The sequence below is a fragment of the Solanum lycopersicum genome, chromosome 5 (genome assembly GCF_036512215.1).
Source record: "Solanum lycopersicum chromosome 5, SLM_r2.1".
NCBI classification, from domain to species: domain Eukaryota; kingdom Viridiplantae; phylum Streptophyta; class Magnoliopsida; order Solanales; family Solanaceae; genus Solanum; species Solanum lycopersicum.
The window spans coordinates 47,633,602-47,653,300 of NC_090804.1; the positions used below are offsets into that span (position 1 = coordinate 47,633,602).

Genomic DNA, 19,699 nt, shown 5'->3' on the forward strand with positions numbered 1-19,699 from the left:
AGGGAGTGTCACCTTAGAGGTAGTACAGGTGTTATGGCACAGCCTACTAGGTCTGTTACTGGTTCATCTTCTTCTGTTGCTATGCACCCTACGGGGCAGGGTATTCAGGCGTCAACAGGCTGTGGTGGAGCTTCCAGTTCTAGCGGTCCCTCGAACCGTATATATGCTTTGACTAGTAGGAAGGATCAGGACGCGTCACCTAATCTGATCACATGTATATTATCACTAATCTCCTGAAGTGTGTATGCATTGATAGACCCATGTTCCCCTTCGTTGCTAGTAGGATCGGAATAGAGTCTAAGTTGATAGAACCATTTGAGGTAGCTACACCTGTAGGAGATTCTGTCATAGCTACGCGAGTATATAAGAATTGTTTAGTGGTTATATATAGTCATCGTACCGTAGCAGATCTAATAGAGTTAAATATGATTGAGTTTGATATTATCATGGGCATGGATTGGTTGGCTGCTTGTTATGCTAATGTTGATTGCAGAGGAAAGATAGTTCGATTTCAATTTTCAGGGGAACCAATTATAGAGTGGAAGAAGAGTACAGTATCGCCAAAAGGTAAGTTCATTTCATACCTTAAGGGCGGGAAGATGGTTAGAAAAGGCTATATTTATTATCTGGTTCGGGTGCATGACATAAAGGCAGAGGCATCGACTCTTCAATTAGTCCCGGTAGTTAATGAATTTCCCGATGTATTCCCAGAGGAACTTCCAAGCCTTACCCCAGAACGAGAGATAGACTTTACTATAGATGTACTGCCAGATACCCAGCCTATATATATACCTCCTTATAGAATGGCACCTGCTGAGTTGAAAGAATTGAAAGAGAAATTGAGAGATTTTCTAGAAAAGGGCTTTATCAAGACTTGTACGTCAACTTGGGGAGCACCGGTAGTTTTTGTGGGGAAGAATGATGGGTCACTGCGGATGTGTATTGATTATAGGCAGCTAAACAAAGTAACAGTAAAGAACAGGTATCCCCTCCAAAGGATTGACGATCTATTTGACAAGTTGTAGGGTGCTAAGTGTTTTTCAAAGATAGACTTACGGTCATGTTATCATCAGGTGCAGGTAAGGGAGGCCGATATTCCAAAGACGACATTTCGGACCCGATACAGGCATTATGAGTTTAGAGTGCTGTCTTTTGGGCTTACTAATGCTCCAACAATGTTTATGGATTTAATGAATCGAGTATTTAAACCATTCCTTGATATGTTTGTTATTGTATTTATAGACGATATTCTGGTCTATTCACGTTCAGAAGAGGAGCATGCAGACCATTTAAGGACGGTACTTAGGGTGCTTCAGCACCAGAAGTTGTATGCGAAGTTTTCTAAGTGCGAGTTCTGGTTGACTTTAGTGGCATTCTTGGGGCATATTATTTGAGCTGATGATATTAGGGTAGACACGCAGAAGATTGAGGCGGTAAAGACTTGGCCCAGACCTACGACTACTACTGAGGTACGCAGCTTTCTGGGGTTAGCAGGATATTACAGGAGATTCATAGAAAAGTTTGCCTCAATTTCAGCGCCTTTGACAAGGCTAACACAAAAGGCAGCCAAGTTCCAGCGAAATGATGCTTGTGAGCGAAGCTTTCAACTATTGAAAGAAAAATTAACTACAACTCCATTCCTAACTCTTTCGGAGGGACAAGACGGCTATGTTATTTATTGTGATGCTTCAGGTGTTGGGCTAGGATGTGTCTTGATGCAGCATGGCAAAGTTATAGCCTATGCCTCCCGACAGCTTAGGAAGCATGAAAAGAACTATCCTACTCACGATCTGGAGTTAGCAGTCATGGTTCATGCCTTGAAGATATGGTGGCATTATTTATATGGTGTCCATGTGGACATCTATACAGATCATAAGAGTCTCCAATATATCTTTAAACAGAAGGAGTTGAACTTACGAAGAGGCGGTAATTAGAGTTGCTAAAGGATTATGACGTTGATATTTTATATCATCCAGGGAAAGCGAATGTTGTAGCTGATGCTCTTAGCCGTAAGTCCATGGGTAGCTTGACAGATGTACAACAATAAAGGAGGGAGATGGTTCGGGAGATTCAGCGGCTATCCAGCCTTGGAGTTCGTCTAGATAATTCAGAAGATAGTGGAGTTTCTATTCGAGAGGTTGTTGAGTCCTCAATCATAGCTGAGTTAAAGAGACACCAATACGAGGACCCTATTCTGGCACAATATAGAGATGCAGCTCTTCAAAAGGAAAAAACCCCATTTAAGGTTACACCTGACGGACTGTTACGATATGAAGGAAGATTGTGTGTACCCGATATTGCGGGGCTATGATTGCAGGTTATGGGAGAGGCACACTCTGCCCGTTATTCTATTCTCCCAGGTTCAATGAATTTGTATCATGACCTCAGATGCTTATACTGGTGGGATGGCATGAAAAAGGATATAGCATAGTTTGTTGCTCAGTGCCCGAATTGTCAACAAGTCAAGTTGAACATCAAAAACCCTGTGAACTATTACAGGAAATAGAGATCCCGACTTGGAAATGGGATATGATTAATATGGTGTTCATTACAGGCTTACCTCGCACTCAACGGAAGTATGACTCTATATGGGTTATTGTAGATAGGCTGACGAAATCGACCCATTTTCATCCAGTTAGGACTACTTATTCGGCTGAAGATTATGCGAGGTTGTATGTCAGGGAGATAGTGAGACTTCATGGGGTTCCCACATCCATTATATCAGACAGGGGAGCTCAATTTACAGCCAACTTTTGGAGATCGTTTCAGAAGGGATTGGGGACACATGTGAACCTTAGCATAGCATTTAGAAGATCTGTTGTGGGCCTGTATTAATGACTTTAAAAATAGCTAGGATGACCACTTGCCACTCATTGAGTTTGCCTATAATAATAGCTACCATTCTAGTATCCAAATGGCACCGTACGAGGCCTTATATGGGAGGAAGTGCAGGTCACCTATTGGTTGGTTTGATGTTGGCGAGACTAAGTTAATAGGCCCGGATATGATTCAGCAAGTTGTTGACAAGGTGAAGCTTATTCAAGAAAGATTATTAGCAGTCTAGAATCGACATAAGTCATATGCAGATAATCGGCATCGAGATTTGGAGTTTCAAATTGGTGACTGGGTATTCCTGAAGGTATCACCCATGAAGGGTATGATGAGATTCGGCAGGAAGGGGAAGCTCAGTCCAAGATACATTGGGCCTTATAAGATTGTTCGTACGATAGGCAAGGTTGCCTATGAGTTGGATCTACCATCTGATTTGGAGGCGGTACATCCAGTCTTCCATGTATCGATGCTACGTAAGTATTCCCTGTAGATGATGTTCAGGTAACAGAGGAGTTGTCATATGAGGAGAAACCCGTAGCTATACTTGATCGCCAGGTTAGAAGGTTATGTACTAAGGATGTGGCTTCCGTCAAAGTGTTGTGGAAAATAATAATATGGAGGAAATGAGTTAAGAAGTGGAAGAAGAAATGAAGAATAAGTATCCTTACTTGTTCCCCGTACCTTCAAGTAATTCAATTCCTAGCTTGAATATATTGATTGATAAACGAGGTTATGAAGTAAGTTGTGACTCTGTGAGGCATCTGTAAGTTACGGAATGCAGGTTGATAGGTATAACTGTTAGAGAGACCTCGCTGGAACTTTATTTTTTGTAAGACGCTAACTTAACATTCGAGGACAACTGTTCCTTAGAGGGAAAGGATGTTATGCCTCATATTTTTATACGTAGTGCGCGTCATGAACTAGTAGATGTAAGTCCGGGGAATGAGATTTTATTTTAAGTTCCAAGTGATTAAAGAAATATTAGGCAAGGATTTTAATTCCAAATGTATTATAAGTATGATTTGGTTAATGTAAGTGCCATTAACTTTAAGTGAGGGATTAATTAGTGGTTGATTAGGATTGAATTAATCAAGTGGGGCCCACCACTCAAGGCAAATTAAAAGGGATCAGATTGGGAGCTGGCCTTAGTGGGACACGTGTAGAGGAGGCTGCCTCCACTTCATATTATAAATGAGGTGGTAAAATGCATTGCAACATATCATCTTCTTCACCTCTTGGCTTAGGAAGCCATGGAAATGGAGAAAACCAACCATGCAACTCTTGGCCAGCAGCTGCAAAGATTTTGGTTAGTAATCTCTTTGCTTGGTGTGTTAATTCCTTAGAATGCCTTTGTTAATTAGCCATTAGTGTTAAGAAGGGGGCGTGACCAGTATCTTAGGAAGTTTGTTTTAGTTATTGAATGTGCTAAGTATGAACGAAACCATAATCAGATTATTAGTGGTGTCGTGTTAGTGCTTGGGCTGTTTTGATTAAAGCAAACTACGAGAAATTCTGTTTTGGCGTTATGTATATGTTAAATGTGATTCTGGATATATGCTCCAAAGGATGAATACAATAAGTTAGATGTGTTGCGAATTATAAACGAATTATCGCTCGGTGTGTCGTTGCTTCGTTACTATGGTGGCCGAGATGGACATGTTTTGGGGGAGGGGGCTGTTAAATATGATTCATTGGGTTATATGTGTTATTGGTATTGCTGTGGATAATTTGGGTTGTTGTCGGATCGGAACGAAGTAAGGAAAATAGGGGAAGTGCTGCCGGATTTTCGTTAGATTATTAGCTAGCTTACAATAAGTAGTAATGCGCGACGTTTATCTAATTGCGGCATGATTGTTGCTTGTTATAGATTAATAGCTTGAGCAGTAAATATTGGACGTGCGGCTCGACTATACGGTATGTAACGTACCCCTTCTTTCTATGTTTGGCATGACTTTTAAAAATGAGCGAATAACGGACATGTTTGATACTTACTTCTAGAGCGTCTAGGTGACTTATATTCTTCCTTCCACAACTATTCCTCTATATATTGGCTATGTCTAAGGCTTAATGATTTCACATATCTATGGTAGTACTTCTTAGAGTCATTGATATTTCACGTTTCCTTATCGTATTAAAGGTTCATAATCTTGATAAAACGTTAATCTTTGGTAATACTCCTTGCTGGTTCATGTTGATTGTTCTATTGAGTTATAAGAAATGATTTTAATTGCCTATGGTTGCTCATAATATTCTGCTCGTGCATAAAGTCATTTATCATTTCACCGAGTCCCAGGCCAGGTAATGTTCGTGCGGAGTTTCTTGCATATGTCACCGAGTCCATCACTAGAGGGCCGGGTATGTATATTATATATATGATTGGTGATGAGGATGGGTATGATGATGATGATGATGGAGATGAAATGATGATTATTTTGCCGATCCCCTCACTAGGGAAACTGGGCACCTTATATGTTAAAGATATACATGATTTTCACTTAAAAGGGTACATGTGTAGCGACATTTTGTTTCGACTTACCATATTGGTATCCTATCATCTTTACCTTATGCTTTACATACTTAGTACATTAACCGTACTGACCCCCCTTTCCTCGGTGATCCTCCCGCCTAGGATATCTCGTCTACTGATTGGGGGAGCTCCACTTTTTCAGAGCCCAGTCATTTTGGTACATAAGTTTTTGTGTAGTCTTTTGCTTGTCTATGGGTATGGAGGGGCCCTGTCCCGTCGAGTTTCACTACTATACTCTTAGAGGTCTATAAACATTATGTGGGTTGTATATATACTTTTTAAATAATGGTCTGGACATGGTTTTTTTAGGATGTCCGCTTGTATAGGGGCAGCCTTATCGGCTGCGTACATTATTGTGTATTGTGTAGTGGCAGCCTTGTCGGCCTGCGTATGCGGCCTGCGTATGCTATTATGCTTTGGATAGTGGCGGCCTTTTCGGCTCGCGTATGTTGTTACGATTGAATGGTTATGACTCCTTATGAGATAGGTCCATAATATATATATATATATATATATATATATATATATATATATATATATATATATATATATATATATATATATATATATATATATATATATATATATATATATGGCATTGGGGTTGTCTTGATTTGATTAAATTCCATATAGTCATAGTTTAAGTTTGTTATACTTGCAGGTTTGTATGTGAGTGTCCAAAACGGGCACTAGTCACGGCCCATCGGGTTGGGTCGTGACACTTTGGCACATTGTTGATACTATATGTTGATTAGTTCACTTATGAGTATGCCTTGGGTTATAATGTTAATATATTATAAAATGTAAACCTAAATGGTATGTGATGTAAAGTTGGACATTGGTCATGGTTTCTTGTTGAGGATATTTGATTGAGTGAGGTTATGGAGCTTTGCTTGGTCATTTCACTTGTTGACTTGAAAAGGATTAATGAGTAGTTGTCTTGCTTATTATGATATGATTGACTTATTCATTCTTGTGATATTATTACTTGATGATAGGGTAGTAGTAAATCACCGTTTCAAGTATTATGGGATAAGCATTACCTGTTGAGATAGTAAGCATGTTTGGTTGGTTGATATGACTGTTTGACTTTCCACTAGGTTCCTAAAGGGTTAAAATGACATGTTTTGACTAATAGTGCCCTATTAGCATGTTTTTCCTTGTATATGTGCATAAGGTCTCATATTTAGTACATGTAGAATACTAACCCCATTTTCTTCCCTTTTCCCAAACATTTTAGGTTTCGGTCGTTGAAGTTGAAACGCAACATTGTTGAGGGCTTGGATTCTTCATTTCATCTAAGTGGGGTAAGTCGTTAACTTCCGAGGGAAATGCCACCATCTATCTTACAGACTTGTTGTGAGCTTAAAGACGCTTTCGTTTCTTTCATTTTTCTATTGAGTATTATACTTTCTATGACCTATATGTGGTCTTTTTGGATTGATGTAAGGGATATGCCAATATTGTGATAATCTTTTAGATAGTATGAGATGAGACAATTGTTGGGACTACTTTTATATTTTATATATATGTATGTGCAATAAAAGTAGAAGGCTATGTAACCTTCGTATACGAAGGATCTATAAATACTCGATATGATTATATATTATGTGTATGTAGAGGTCTATGTAAGCCTCCTAGTTGTAATAATGAAAGTTTTAAATTTTTCCGCATTTTCAACCTATGAATTTAATGACATGTAACTAAGAGGCTAGTCCTAGTCCTTGAAAAGGACTACGACGCTGGTTATGTCTGGGGGGTAAACCCGAATGTGACAACTGGTACTCTAATGTAATCAGCTTAATCCTTGGAGAGCTTAGTGATCTTGACTCCGAGTTGTCCGAGATGAAAATGTAATATTAAATACTTGAATACATAATATCATGATATTGAACACAATATTCTTACATAGATATTGTTAGGATTACATACCTGATGAGGAAGACATGATCACAGAGAAAAGCGAAAGTGTTAGCCATAACTTGGGTTATACCTCCTTGCCCTATCTTTATATTATCACAACCGTCAGCGATGGGGAGAATATGTGATTAACCCTAATGGGTGGAGGGAGGACCAATATATAGAGTTTATTATTTAATCTAGTACGTCCATCAAGTAACCAATGTACGGACGAGATCTATTCCTTGTTTAAATACTAATTATGGTATTACTTGGATTACAAGTAAACTTTGTCCATAAGTAAGAAATAATTAATAATAATTCTTATATTCTCCAACTTGGACCAATAACCATATATCTTTGATATTTAATAAACATTAGTTGCACATGCAATAGATCTTCTATAATGTCCATCATGCATACCACAATATAACAAACTACTGATTCGAGTTATGGGGGTTGTATATAAATTTTAAGATACACACTTCCTTCCATATAGTACTACATTAGCAACTTATCATACTAGGTTAATAAGCTATAAAAACATATAACATTACGGTCCACAATAATGCTTATGATCTATCATGGAATATTTCTATCCCTACAATCATGGAATATTTTTATCCCCATATCTTCCATTTCATTTCAAAGTTCATACATAGTTATGCATAACTCATTAGCAACAAGTAAAATGTCATCATCATACAGGACTGAAAATGTAAACTTACTCCCGCTGATCTTTAGGTATATACAAGGATCAACAGTGATTTCCGTAAATCCAAAAAATGTTATGGTATCATTAAACTTTATATACCATTGTCGTGAGACTTGTTTTAGTCCATATGTTGACTTCTTTAGTTTACACACTATTTGATCTTTTCCTTTAATTTCAAAACCCTTTGGTTAGTCCATATAAGCATCCTCATTCGAGGTCTACATTAAGAAAGACAGTTTTGACATTCATTTGGTATAACTCTAATTCATAATGAGCTACCAAAGCCAAAACAATTTTTAATGAGTCTTTCTTTAAGACCGGTGAAAAGGTCTATTTATAATCAATGCCTCTTTTTTTATTGTATTAATTGACAACAAGTCTGACTTTACGTTTGGTCTTACAAACACATCTACACTGGATTGTTTTAGAACTTTCTGGTAATTGAACGAGATCCCAAAATTTGTTGTATTATTATGGATTTTAAATATTCATTAATGACATCAATCCATATATCAGACTCATTGTTTTTCTCTTGCTGGTGAAAATGAAATCAAATCTTTATTAATTTCAATGTAAAAATCTGTCTCTTGCAATAAATACATAATGACAAATTTTCTTTATGGTATTGCTTGTGGTTTATTTGCGCCAGATACTTGTAAATTAGTTCCTTCTTGAAGTGCTTCGCCCAAATGTTGTTCAACATTGTTAAAGTTTTCTTCAAGAAGAGGAACAACATCTGTGATTGGTGCAGAAGTAGGTACTTCATTGGAAATGAAATATTTACCCTTATCTCATTAATTTCCACACTTTGTAGTTAAACACTCCCACCAACTTCATCACTCCAAAGGAATTTTGCAAAGGGACTTAGACATTGTTCTGATTCGTTACAATTTCAATAATATTCAGTATCTCTATCTGACCTAGTGATTTTCAGTTTCTTATCTAATTGTCTTTCAACCACTTTAACATACACTTTGAGAGCATCCACCATTTGAGATTTTTTTTCTTTCAATAAATAGATTAATCCTTAACGTAAATAATCCATAAAGGTGATAAAATATCTTTCTTTACCAAAAGATGGAACATCAAAGGGTCCTCAAATATCAATATGTATTATTTTAAGAAGCTGAATGTTCATTGTGGCACAGTTCTTGATATGCTTGGTTTGCTTTCCTTTAATGCAATCAAACATATATCAAGATCATTAAAATTTAGATTCGGAAAAATATCATTCTCTAATAATTTTTTAAATCTTTCTTTGACACGTGACCCAAATATTTATGCTATAAATAAGCAGAACTTTCATTTAGTGAACTACATCTAATTATTATCGAATTTCAATCTATACAAACCATCAATAGAAACACTGGAATCATAAAAAATAGTATTCTTATATAAATTGAAACAACCATGTCCAAACTCAACTCAAATCTAAAACCTCAAGTTTTGAAAAAGAAATCAAATTTCTAGAAATTAATGAAACATAAAGAGTCTATAATCGATCAATATGATGTCCAGTCTCGAAGATTAAACGATAAGTCCCTATGCCTTCAATTTTAGCCTTAATGTGATTTCTCATAAACAAGATTTTTTTTCATTCTAGTTTGGATCGTAATGAATACCTACAACATAGTGGATACATGAGTAGTTGCACTAGAATCAATATTTATATTTCAGGCAATCTTTCTGAAAGTGTCCTTCCTTTTTATAGAAACGACATACATATCCTTGAGTTCCTTATAAACATCCTGTGAAATTTTAGCAGGTGCTTTTTATATTTTTATTTTTTTTCTTAAACATGTTGTCTTTCACTTCAAGTCCTTTACGAGCTCCTTGACCCATGAGGTTAATGGAATGACCTCTTTGTTTCTTAAGTCTTGACTCCTCTTGAGAAACATATTGGAAAATTCACTAATATCCCACTTATCCATAATAGTGTTATAGTTAATTTGGAATGGTCCATACTCAAGAGACAATAAGTTCATATATACTGAACTAAGAAGGTGTCATCCACTTTTATCCCCAAGGTCGAAAGTCTTGTCGCAGTGTTAGTCATCTCAATGATATGATTTTAGATACTACGCGACCCATCAAATTTCATGGTCGTGAGTTCAGCCATTAGTATACTAGCGAGAGACTTTTCGACAAAACAAAAATGTTCTTCCACAAACTTCAGGTATTGCCTGACACTTTCTGTTAGTGGAATAGTTCTTTAATATTTGTTAGCAACAATCATTCGCATGAACATAAAGCTTAGTCTGTTAGAGCGCTCCCATGATTTATGAAAAGACTTCTCATCATCACTGTTGTTATCACTAATGGCAGTGGATTTGTCATTAAGTAGGGCAAAGTCACGATCCATCACACATAAGTAAAACTGGACTTGTTCATTCCATTCACAGAAGTTCAATTCATTGAACACAGTAACACACAAGCATGCGAATGAAGAGGAATAACTGCAAATAGATATGCATGCTCACATATAAAAAAAAGTAATGTGAATACAGTAAAATGATAAAAGTACATCGTAATTCTCCTTTGGATAGATACTACGACACAGTATAATAATTTAAATGCCATTTTTCAAAATCTTTAATTAACAACTAAATAATTTTAACCAAACATTTACGACATCTTTGGATATACAATATATGCTTGATTGAAAATATTAATTATCTCATAATTTTCACTATTTGTACAATGACAGATTCACCTTTGGGTAAAAAATTTTATGTTCTAGCAATAGTGGAAGTCAATATATCTATTTTTTTTTCAATATAGACATTTAATTAACTTTAACAGATAAATGACCACTTTATGAGTGCGTATTTTTCTTTAGCGTACTAGTTTGACCACTTTGCTGACGAACAAGCTATCTGAAGACAACTACATACATAATCTCATAGAATTTTGTTCATGTGAATAATTTTAAATATTTTAGTTTGTCCACTTTGGTGACTATCAAACAATAAAAACATAATATATGCATCAGCGATCATAAACATGATATCTGAAAACGTTAATTTTCTCTAGTTTGTGGTGACTAACAAGCTATATAATTACAAAACACGCATAACATCACAAATTTTTGTGCATGTGAATAATTTTGAACATTTTAGTTGCCACTTTAGTGACTAACAAACTATAGAAACATAATAAATGCATCAAGAGATCATAAATATGATATGTGTAGACATTAATTTCTCTAGTTTGGCCATTTAGCTGACTAAAAATCTATATAAATATACAAAACACACATAATATCATAAAATTTTGTGCATGTGCATAATTTTAAGCATTTTAGTTTGGTCACTTTGGTGACTAACAAACTATAGAAACATAATATATGCATCAAGTAGAAAAATCAGACCCAGTATCTCTTGGAATATTGAATGTGCGAAAAAAAATAATGAATTTTACTTATCCACATATCTCAAGTGAACATAAATATTATATTTGTAAATACTAATTTTCTAGTTGGCCACTTTTGTGACTAATAAATTATATTGCACTAAGTAAACACATAATATTTATTACTTAATTTAACGATCACTTTAATTTATTGAACAATCTAAAAGAGAACAGAAATATTACATTATGGGAGAAATTAAAATTTTCAGAATTTGTGCAACCTAAAACAAACATAATTATTTATTTATTTAGGAATGGTGGGCGGTAATTACTCTTTATGACCCTATCAAGGATGATGTGATTATATAATTTATGAAGATTATATGTTCAAACAATTCAGGATCTGATGTCACATGTAAGATTAAATACTTGAATACATAATATCATGATCTTGAACACGATAATTTTACATAGAGATTTTTAGGAGTACATACCTGATGAGGAAGACATCATCACAGAGAAAACCAGAAGCGTTAGTCATAAATTGGTTTCTAACTTCTTGCCCTAACATTATGTTATCACAACTGTCAGCGATAGAATTATTTTATAGAATATGTGATTAACCCTAATGGGTGGAGGGAGGATCAATTTATAGAGGTTATGATTTAATCTGGTACGTCCATAAAATAACCAATCTATGGAGCAGATCTATTCCTTGTTAATTACTAATTATGGTATTACTTGGATTTCAAGTAAACTTGAGCAGAAGTAAGAAATAACTAATAATAATTAATAATAATTCTTACAGAAGGGCAGCAACCTTCTCATCGAGGTGCTTTGGAAAACGTACCTTCTTCTCATAATTGTCACTTGCCTTCTCCTTCCACAACTCAAGCTGAGCAATGACTTGGTTAGTGAAAAAGCATGACATGGCAAAAGTGGGATGTCTAATATCGCACCCCAAGTTCATGAGACGACCCTCAGCTAAGACAATTATGCCACTCTTATTGTCGAGGAAAGCCCATATGTCGGTTTGAGGCTTGATTGTGATTCTCTTCAGTCCAGGGTAGGTCTCAAGATCAAGCATGTCTATTTCATTGTCAAAGTGTCCAATATTGCAGACAATGGAATTGTTCTTCATCTTCCTCATATGATCAACCATGATGATAACCTTGTTACCAGTTGTGGTAACAAAGATATAAATTTCGGAAACAAGATCCTCGATAGGAAGAACCTGGAGACCTTCCATAATAGCTTGGAGAGCACAGATTGGGTCAATCTCAGTCACAATCACACTCGCACCTGCTTGCTTCATTGCAACAACACAACCATTGCCAACATCACCATAACCGGCAATAAGGGCAACCTTTCCAGCAATCATAACATCAGTATCCCTCATGAGTCCATCGGGCAGTGAATGGCGACATCTATACAAATTATCGAACTTGTGTACACACCAACGCAAAAAAATCCATCAGTCAATTAACTTGATGTGATTCTTCAAAACTATAACAGAATACTAGAATACAATGATTGGAAAAATGTTCACTTTATGCTATATATAAGAAGAATATCAAATTTACCTCAATAAAATGATAGAACATTCATTTCTCCGACATATCAAATGAGTTAAAAGATACAACAAAACATGAACCTATAGATCAAGTCTCAAATTCAACAATAAATATAGATCTCATATTGAACCTCAACAACAACAACATGCTAAGTGTAATCTAACAAGTAAGGTCTGACCACTTAGTTGCTCAGACTTTTCATTTTTAATGTCGCACCCATGTCGGATTTTCCAGAATACACTAATTTTGTTGAATCCAACACAAAACCATTAATACTTTTGAAGATTCGAGCAACATAGGGTCAGTCTAGGGGGTAGGCTTAGTGACGGAGTCAGAATTTCCACTAAGAATCATCAAAATATAAAAATAAAACTGCATACAAGTCAAGGGTATCAATACGTATTAAATATGCATAAAAATATATACTTTTACCCTAGCTACACAATGTACATTTCTGATAAAAGGGTGTATGTGTCTCCACCACTGATTGAACGCTGATCTTACACCTACCTCGTAGAAATAGAGAGGTTTCTACCAATAGACCCTCAACATAGATTACAATAACGAAATAATACAATAATCAGAGAATAAAAAGATACCGTGATCTTGGTGACAGAGTCATTAACATTAATGGCAGGGAAAACAAAGATCCATTAGCCTGTATCTGATACAATCTCTTAAAACCAGTCGTAGTTTATTCAGATACACCAACAAGTCTCTCCTTAATCTTTGTATACTTTAACGGATTGCTTTTAAATCCATTCTTAATAATTGTAAGCACAAGCTGAAATTCAACATTATCAGTAGAATTAGGATCTGGAAATTTACTAGTTTTCGCGTATTCCTCTATGGCATTAACACCTTCATGAATCAACAATGTAGCATCACCACTATCATCAACAATCTTCAGGTCCACCACCTAGACCCCAATCAAGTGCTCTCTATGTACACCACCAGTACTCATGTAATGTTTCCCCTTTCCATGCAAAAACGGCGGCAGTATAATTCGGTCACCTTCTTAAGGAACTAGCCTCTTTCCCGTGTTCTTGAGATCGCCCATGACTCTGGGGTAATGTAACCTTAGTTTCATGCGACTAGGCATAGCTTCATTGGCTACGAGTTAAAGGTTCTAATGAAAGACAGAATGCAACAAAGGGTGCTGCTATGAACCAAGAGCCAAGAGTTGAGAAATGTTCATATGGCTAGACACAGGCAGCAGTTTAATACCCACCAATCTTATCCCATGAATCATGACCTGCAATAAGAATCCTATGAAAATTAAAGAGAGTTGATATACAGCCCTAGAAGTATCATGCATGTGTGATAATATTTGTAACCTAGCATGTCGTAAACAACCTAAGGCTTCGTGCACACCACCCCCTTCTTGGAAGTGGTGTAGGCACACATTATCAAGGGTGTCCAATTGGACACTCTTCGCCGGAAAAACATTAGCATATATACAAGTAAATAATAATACAAAATGGTTAAATAACCTATTTTGGACACCCTTAATATAACAAGTTGTAATTTATGGACACCCTTTGATAAATTTCTAGCTCCGTCATTGCTTCTTGGAAAGCACTTGTGGGTTTACACTTTCTATGTTGTTGCATGTCATGGAGTAGTAAATACTAATTATAAATTCACTATACAGCCAGAGGACTTCCGGAAACTATAGAATCAACTAAAAAGAATCCAAAATTAGAAAATATTAAATTGCGTCCTATATCGTCATAACTAACCATTTCTCTCATCTTTGCATTTCTTGATCAGTCCTTTGAGCACCTAAAAATCTTGTTCGTCCTCATATCTCTCTCTATAAATGCCTTTGCTATATTTTTCTTTTGTGTGGATCAATTAACTTATTTTCAGCTGTGTGAGATTAATTATTATTTTTAAATATTTTCCATAACTGTATAGTTCCTGATTTGTATTGACCCATGTACTCAATTCTGTTTAACTGTTTATCTGAAGAAACATGACTACTTTGATTTTAGTAGGTAGATTATCAAGTTCTTTCTAAGTTTTGTGTATTTGTCGAATTTGTATAGAAGATGAAATCGAGAAAATTTGAATTGCTTTTTATCTTAGGTCAAGCAGAGATTGTATTGTCTTTAGATGTTCTGTGTATCTTGTCATGAAAGTTGAAAGCACATCCATGGTTTTCGTGTTCTATTTTCGATTTCTGTTTCACATTTTTGTTCTTCTTTCTCATATCCAGTAACCTTTCTTTATCAGAACTCCTATTTTTATGTAGGAAAAGAGTGTATTGACACCAATTGTTTTCCTCTTTCTTAGTTGATCCCTCTTTACAAGGAATGATTTAATGATGAAGTGTTCCATGAAACATAAGATATGAAGGTAAATATATAGAGCAAGATGAAGAGCCTTATGTGTACAGTCAGCATCCTTTATAAAACTTTAGACATTTATCCCTCAATGTTTCTGTATCCTCCTCAAAAGCTTGGATCTATCAAGCCAAGTAAACTTAAGGACTCACACTTGTGGTCATAGAAAAGTAAGAATAGATTAGCATATTTCTTAGCCATGGAAAAGGCTTCCAAACTTCTACTGTTGAAGACATATCAAACTACTACTATTACTTCTATAGTATGCACTACTCATTTTACTTAAATGTGCTCACATACTATTTTTTCACATAGAATTCAATCCAATCTATCCAATGTATAATACATTGCATTTGAAACTTGGACAATCTTTTTTCATGTTGGTAACAAGGAAAACAAGTGTGCTTATAGTGTAACAGATAATATTTGATAGATAGAAATTGCAAAACTAAATTCATTCTACAATTATTTTCGCGTGCAGGGTGAAGTTAACGATTTGCAGTTATTACAATTAATGCTTCAGCTACAACTATGTTCTTTTTCATCCTTTATTGTGATTTTTTTATCTCTCATTCCACATTTCATCTCCTTTGGTAGTAGCTTTCCAGCCACTCTGTTATGCTCCATTTTGATCGATAAAAGATTTGGGTGTGTCTGAAGAGTTTAAGGATAGAAAATTGTTGTCTTGTTACTGATAACTCGAAAGATAACTCGAAAAATAACAGGAAAATATCTATCATACACAAAGTAATAAGCTACTATTAGATGGTATAAGTGAAATCATGATCTTTTACTTAATGTGGATTAGCCATTTATTGATTTTTGGATGGGCTCAAATTCCACAAATAATTGGTTTATTGTTCATACTAGAGATAACGATAGTATTATCACAATCTAATACATAACTTTCATGTGTGTCATTCTATTTTAGTGTCATATATATATATATATATATATATATATATATATATATATATATATATATATATATATATATATATATATATATATATATATATCATAGGGCCCGTTTGACCTTATATTTGACAAATAATATTTGGGAAAAAGTTTGGAAATAATGTTTGTCGATACAATTTGCCATTACTTGGCAAATATTTTTGGCAAATATCTCAAATTCCCAAATACTAGTTTTTTCTAGTATTTGGGCCAAATCAAATTATTTGGGATCTGTTAAAAATTAAATTTTTATCCCAAACTTTTATTTTTTACAAAAAATACCCTCTATAGTAGTTGTTTGTGTTGTATTACATATTTTTTTACGTGAACACTAAAATAGTGTTGAAATATTTCTGAATATTAAATAATGATTTGGTTGTTGATGAAAATGATGAAAAGTTGTCTCAAGGTAAAAAAAAAATGAGCTTTGTCTACTTCATGATGTATGGAATGATGCTTGTTGCACTCACTCCAAATTACCACATTGCTCTAGTTTAATGGACACTATTTGTTATTGTTTTAAAGAATATCAAATTGACTTGTAATACAAACCTATATTTAGTTTTGATACTTTTTGCAACTTATGGGTATAAATCATATTTTTCTAAAAACATGAAATATATTTTTCAAATCTTATGGACAAACACATGGTGAAATTTCACCCAAATTTTTACTCAAGTAATATTGCCAAGAATGTTAGAAAATCTATGACCAAACGCTAGCATAGTATAGTATAGTACGTAATATTAAAGATAAAATTGAATTAAATAATATTTATGAAAAAGTATCATCCGTTCATAAAAATGGAATGACTGACAGTAAGATTAAGAATTTTAGCAAAGAAAAAATTCTTTTGAGGAACTCTATATGAAAAAGTAGGAATTGCCCATGGCCATGACTACAGCCCAGTCTTCCAACCTTGGTAGGGGTTCATCTATATGTGCACACATATATCATCCACCATTCTTCTCCCACTTCTCATTTCGTTTATAAAAATATTCCCACTTGTCGGTTATCTTTACACATATTTCAATTATTTCACATTATTACATACGAATTGAATTTTATTGATTATTTAAGAAAAGGTCAAAAACATGAATTTAGATATTAATATTATAGGAAGTATGGATATTGTGTTTATGCCTAGATAAAAATTTAAGAAGATGTAATATGTACATTGCCAATGTATTTTGCTGGAAAACATGAATACATTTTCTAAATGGAGTAAGCTTACCTTTTATAACTGCTCATATTAGATGTCCTAATTGAATTTGATTTACCTTTTTTAACTGTAACAACGGCTAAGCCCCCTACTTCTTTTAGAAAGAAATCATATGGAAGTTTTCTTATCAGTTTTCGGTTTCTCCCTACTTTTTAAAGAGCTCTAGCATTCTTATTAGAGAAACTCTAACAACTCTGCCAGAAGCAACTATACTGATTTTGAGCTCCTAGAAACAACAATATGTTAACAATGTCATTATGATTTACCGATTGACACTAATATTTTCCATTCGAGTATTTATGTTTAATAAGTCTGTTGTTTTGTTTGTCTAAGCTTTCATATATTCATATGGATACACTAAGCCATCAATAATAATGCCTCCATCGGTTCTAGCTCCTGCACCACCACATTATCTACACATGAGCAAACTCTTAATACAGGTAAGATAACTAGATAGGTTATAATCTAACATAATCTTTATCCACTAACATTAGTTTTAAGAATTAACTACATTATGCAGGATGTAGTTCAAGAAAAGTTAATTACATGGAAACCATCCAACCGATAACAAATTATGCTACCCTAAAAGATGTTCCCCGATGTAAATTCTGCACTGCGAAAAGATCTGAGTATGACCCACCAACATTTTGTTGTGGCAATGGTGTTGTGCGACATATTTCGCATCAAGCACCAACAACTTTAAGAAATCTATATTTATGGAATACTAATGAATCTGAACAGTTTCGAACTTACATAAAAACTTACAACAACATTTTTGCATTCACATCTCTAGAAGTTAGTTATGACAAAGAACTAGCAAAAGAATATAAAGGTATATCCACATTTCGATTTCAAGGAAAAATGTATCACTTTATAGATGACTTAGTACAAGATACTGAAAAAAGAAGAAATTTACAAGTACATTTCTTTGATAGTGAAAATGAATTGAGGAATAGATTGGAATGTTCAAGCAAACTGAATGAAGGTATTGTACAAAAGCTGTTGGAAATATTAAATACTAATCCATACTCCATATTCCTAAAATCACTAATAAATATTCCACAATTATATAACTTCTACATTCTCTAAAATACGATGCTGGTTTAGATTTAAGAGTATACTACTTACCAACTGCATCAGAAGTTGATAGAATATTGGTAAAGTAAGATGCTCAAAATTATACACTCATGTCACATCCAGGGAGCACCCCTATAAATAACATGGCTTACTTGACCTCTTGAAGGTCTTATACAAGACCATAGTTTTCATTCATCGCATTGACATATTAAATTTAGCGAAAAATTTAAAACTTTTCATAGCACATCATATGCTAGAAACATCACTTCATATATATACATACATACATACATATATATATATATATATACGTGTGCGTGTGTGTGTGTGTGTGTGTGTGTGTATAAAATATAAGTCATAATAGATATATAGACTCTAAATCTCTTTTCCATCTTAGACTCAACACATTAGAATATTAGGGACACGACCATTAAAACATAACACATAAGTGTACAATATTTAAACAATTTACAGTAATGGCATGAGTAGGGAATCCTTGGAACATAAGGACCCCTTTCCTTGAGCTTGGGAATCATCTATCAAGATCCTCAATCATATACATCCTTTTAAGCATCCATAACCTACACTTTGTGTAAAAAGTAGAGAAGAATGAGATTACTACAAGAATGCACTAAGTATGACAACCATGCAAAAACATGCATTTAAAAGGGACATTTTCTTGAAATCATACTTCATGCCTTTTTGAGTAAATTTTTATAAAACCATTAAACAATTAAATTTATATTACTCACATACTTTATATAGACATATTCAAAGGCCAAACATCATATAAGATAGCATATAGAATTTATGACATAATTGAAGTCACTTTATAGTGAACTAATTTCCCTTAACAGTGAGCATTCTTTTCTTCATTCATTAACCTCCCAAGTAACCCTCTAATAATACTTGGTGCAATGCATCACCATAAGGCCACAAGAAAACATACATATAACCTACATAAGCCAACACATATCATCATATAAGCATAATATATCAAAGACACATTTAAGTCAAAACCATAAGAACATCACAGTAAGCTACATCAATTTACACATATATTTACTTCTTTTCTTATACATTATTATGATATCTTGTTCATGACCCCAGTCATAGTCTACTAGTGCAATTAACATATGAAGCCCCATAAGCCCATACATTATTAGTGAACATTCATGAGACCACAAACCTTAGCAT

The 19,699-nt window shown here is 34.4% G+C and overlaps 1 protein-coding gene and 1 pseudogene across 1 annotated transcript; one reads left to right on the forward strand and one right to left on the reverse strand.

Annotated features, from left to right (window-relative positions):
• The first annotated feature begins 1,060 nt into the window (after positions 1-1,060).
• LOC138348853 (uncharacterized) lies at positions 1,061-3,634 on the forward strand. The gene is made up of 6 exons (XM_069298445.1): positions 1,061-1,079; positions 1,977-2,035; positions 2,500-2,688; positions 2,855-3,028; positions 3,140-3,274; positions 3,614-3,634. Exons 1-6 carry the CDS (start codon positions 1,061-1,063, stop codon positions 3,632-3,634), a joined length of 597 nt encoding a protein of 198 aa, XP_069154546.1.
• A 3,471-nt stretch (positions 3,635-7,105) lies between these two features.
• On the reverse strand, positions 7,106-13,908 carry LOC101253488 (adenosylhomocysteinase-like; annotated as a pseudogene).
• Between the last annotated feature and the right edge of the window lie 5,791 nt (positions 13,909-19,699).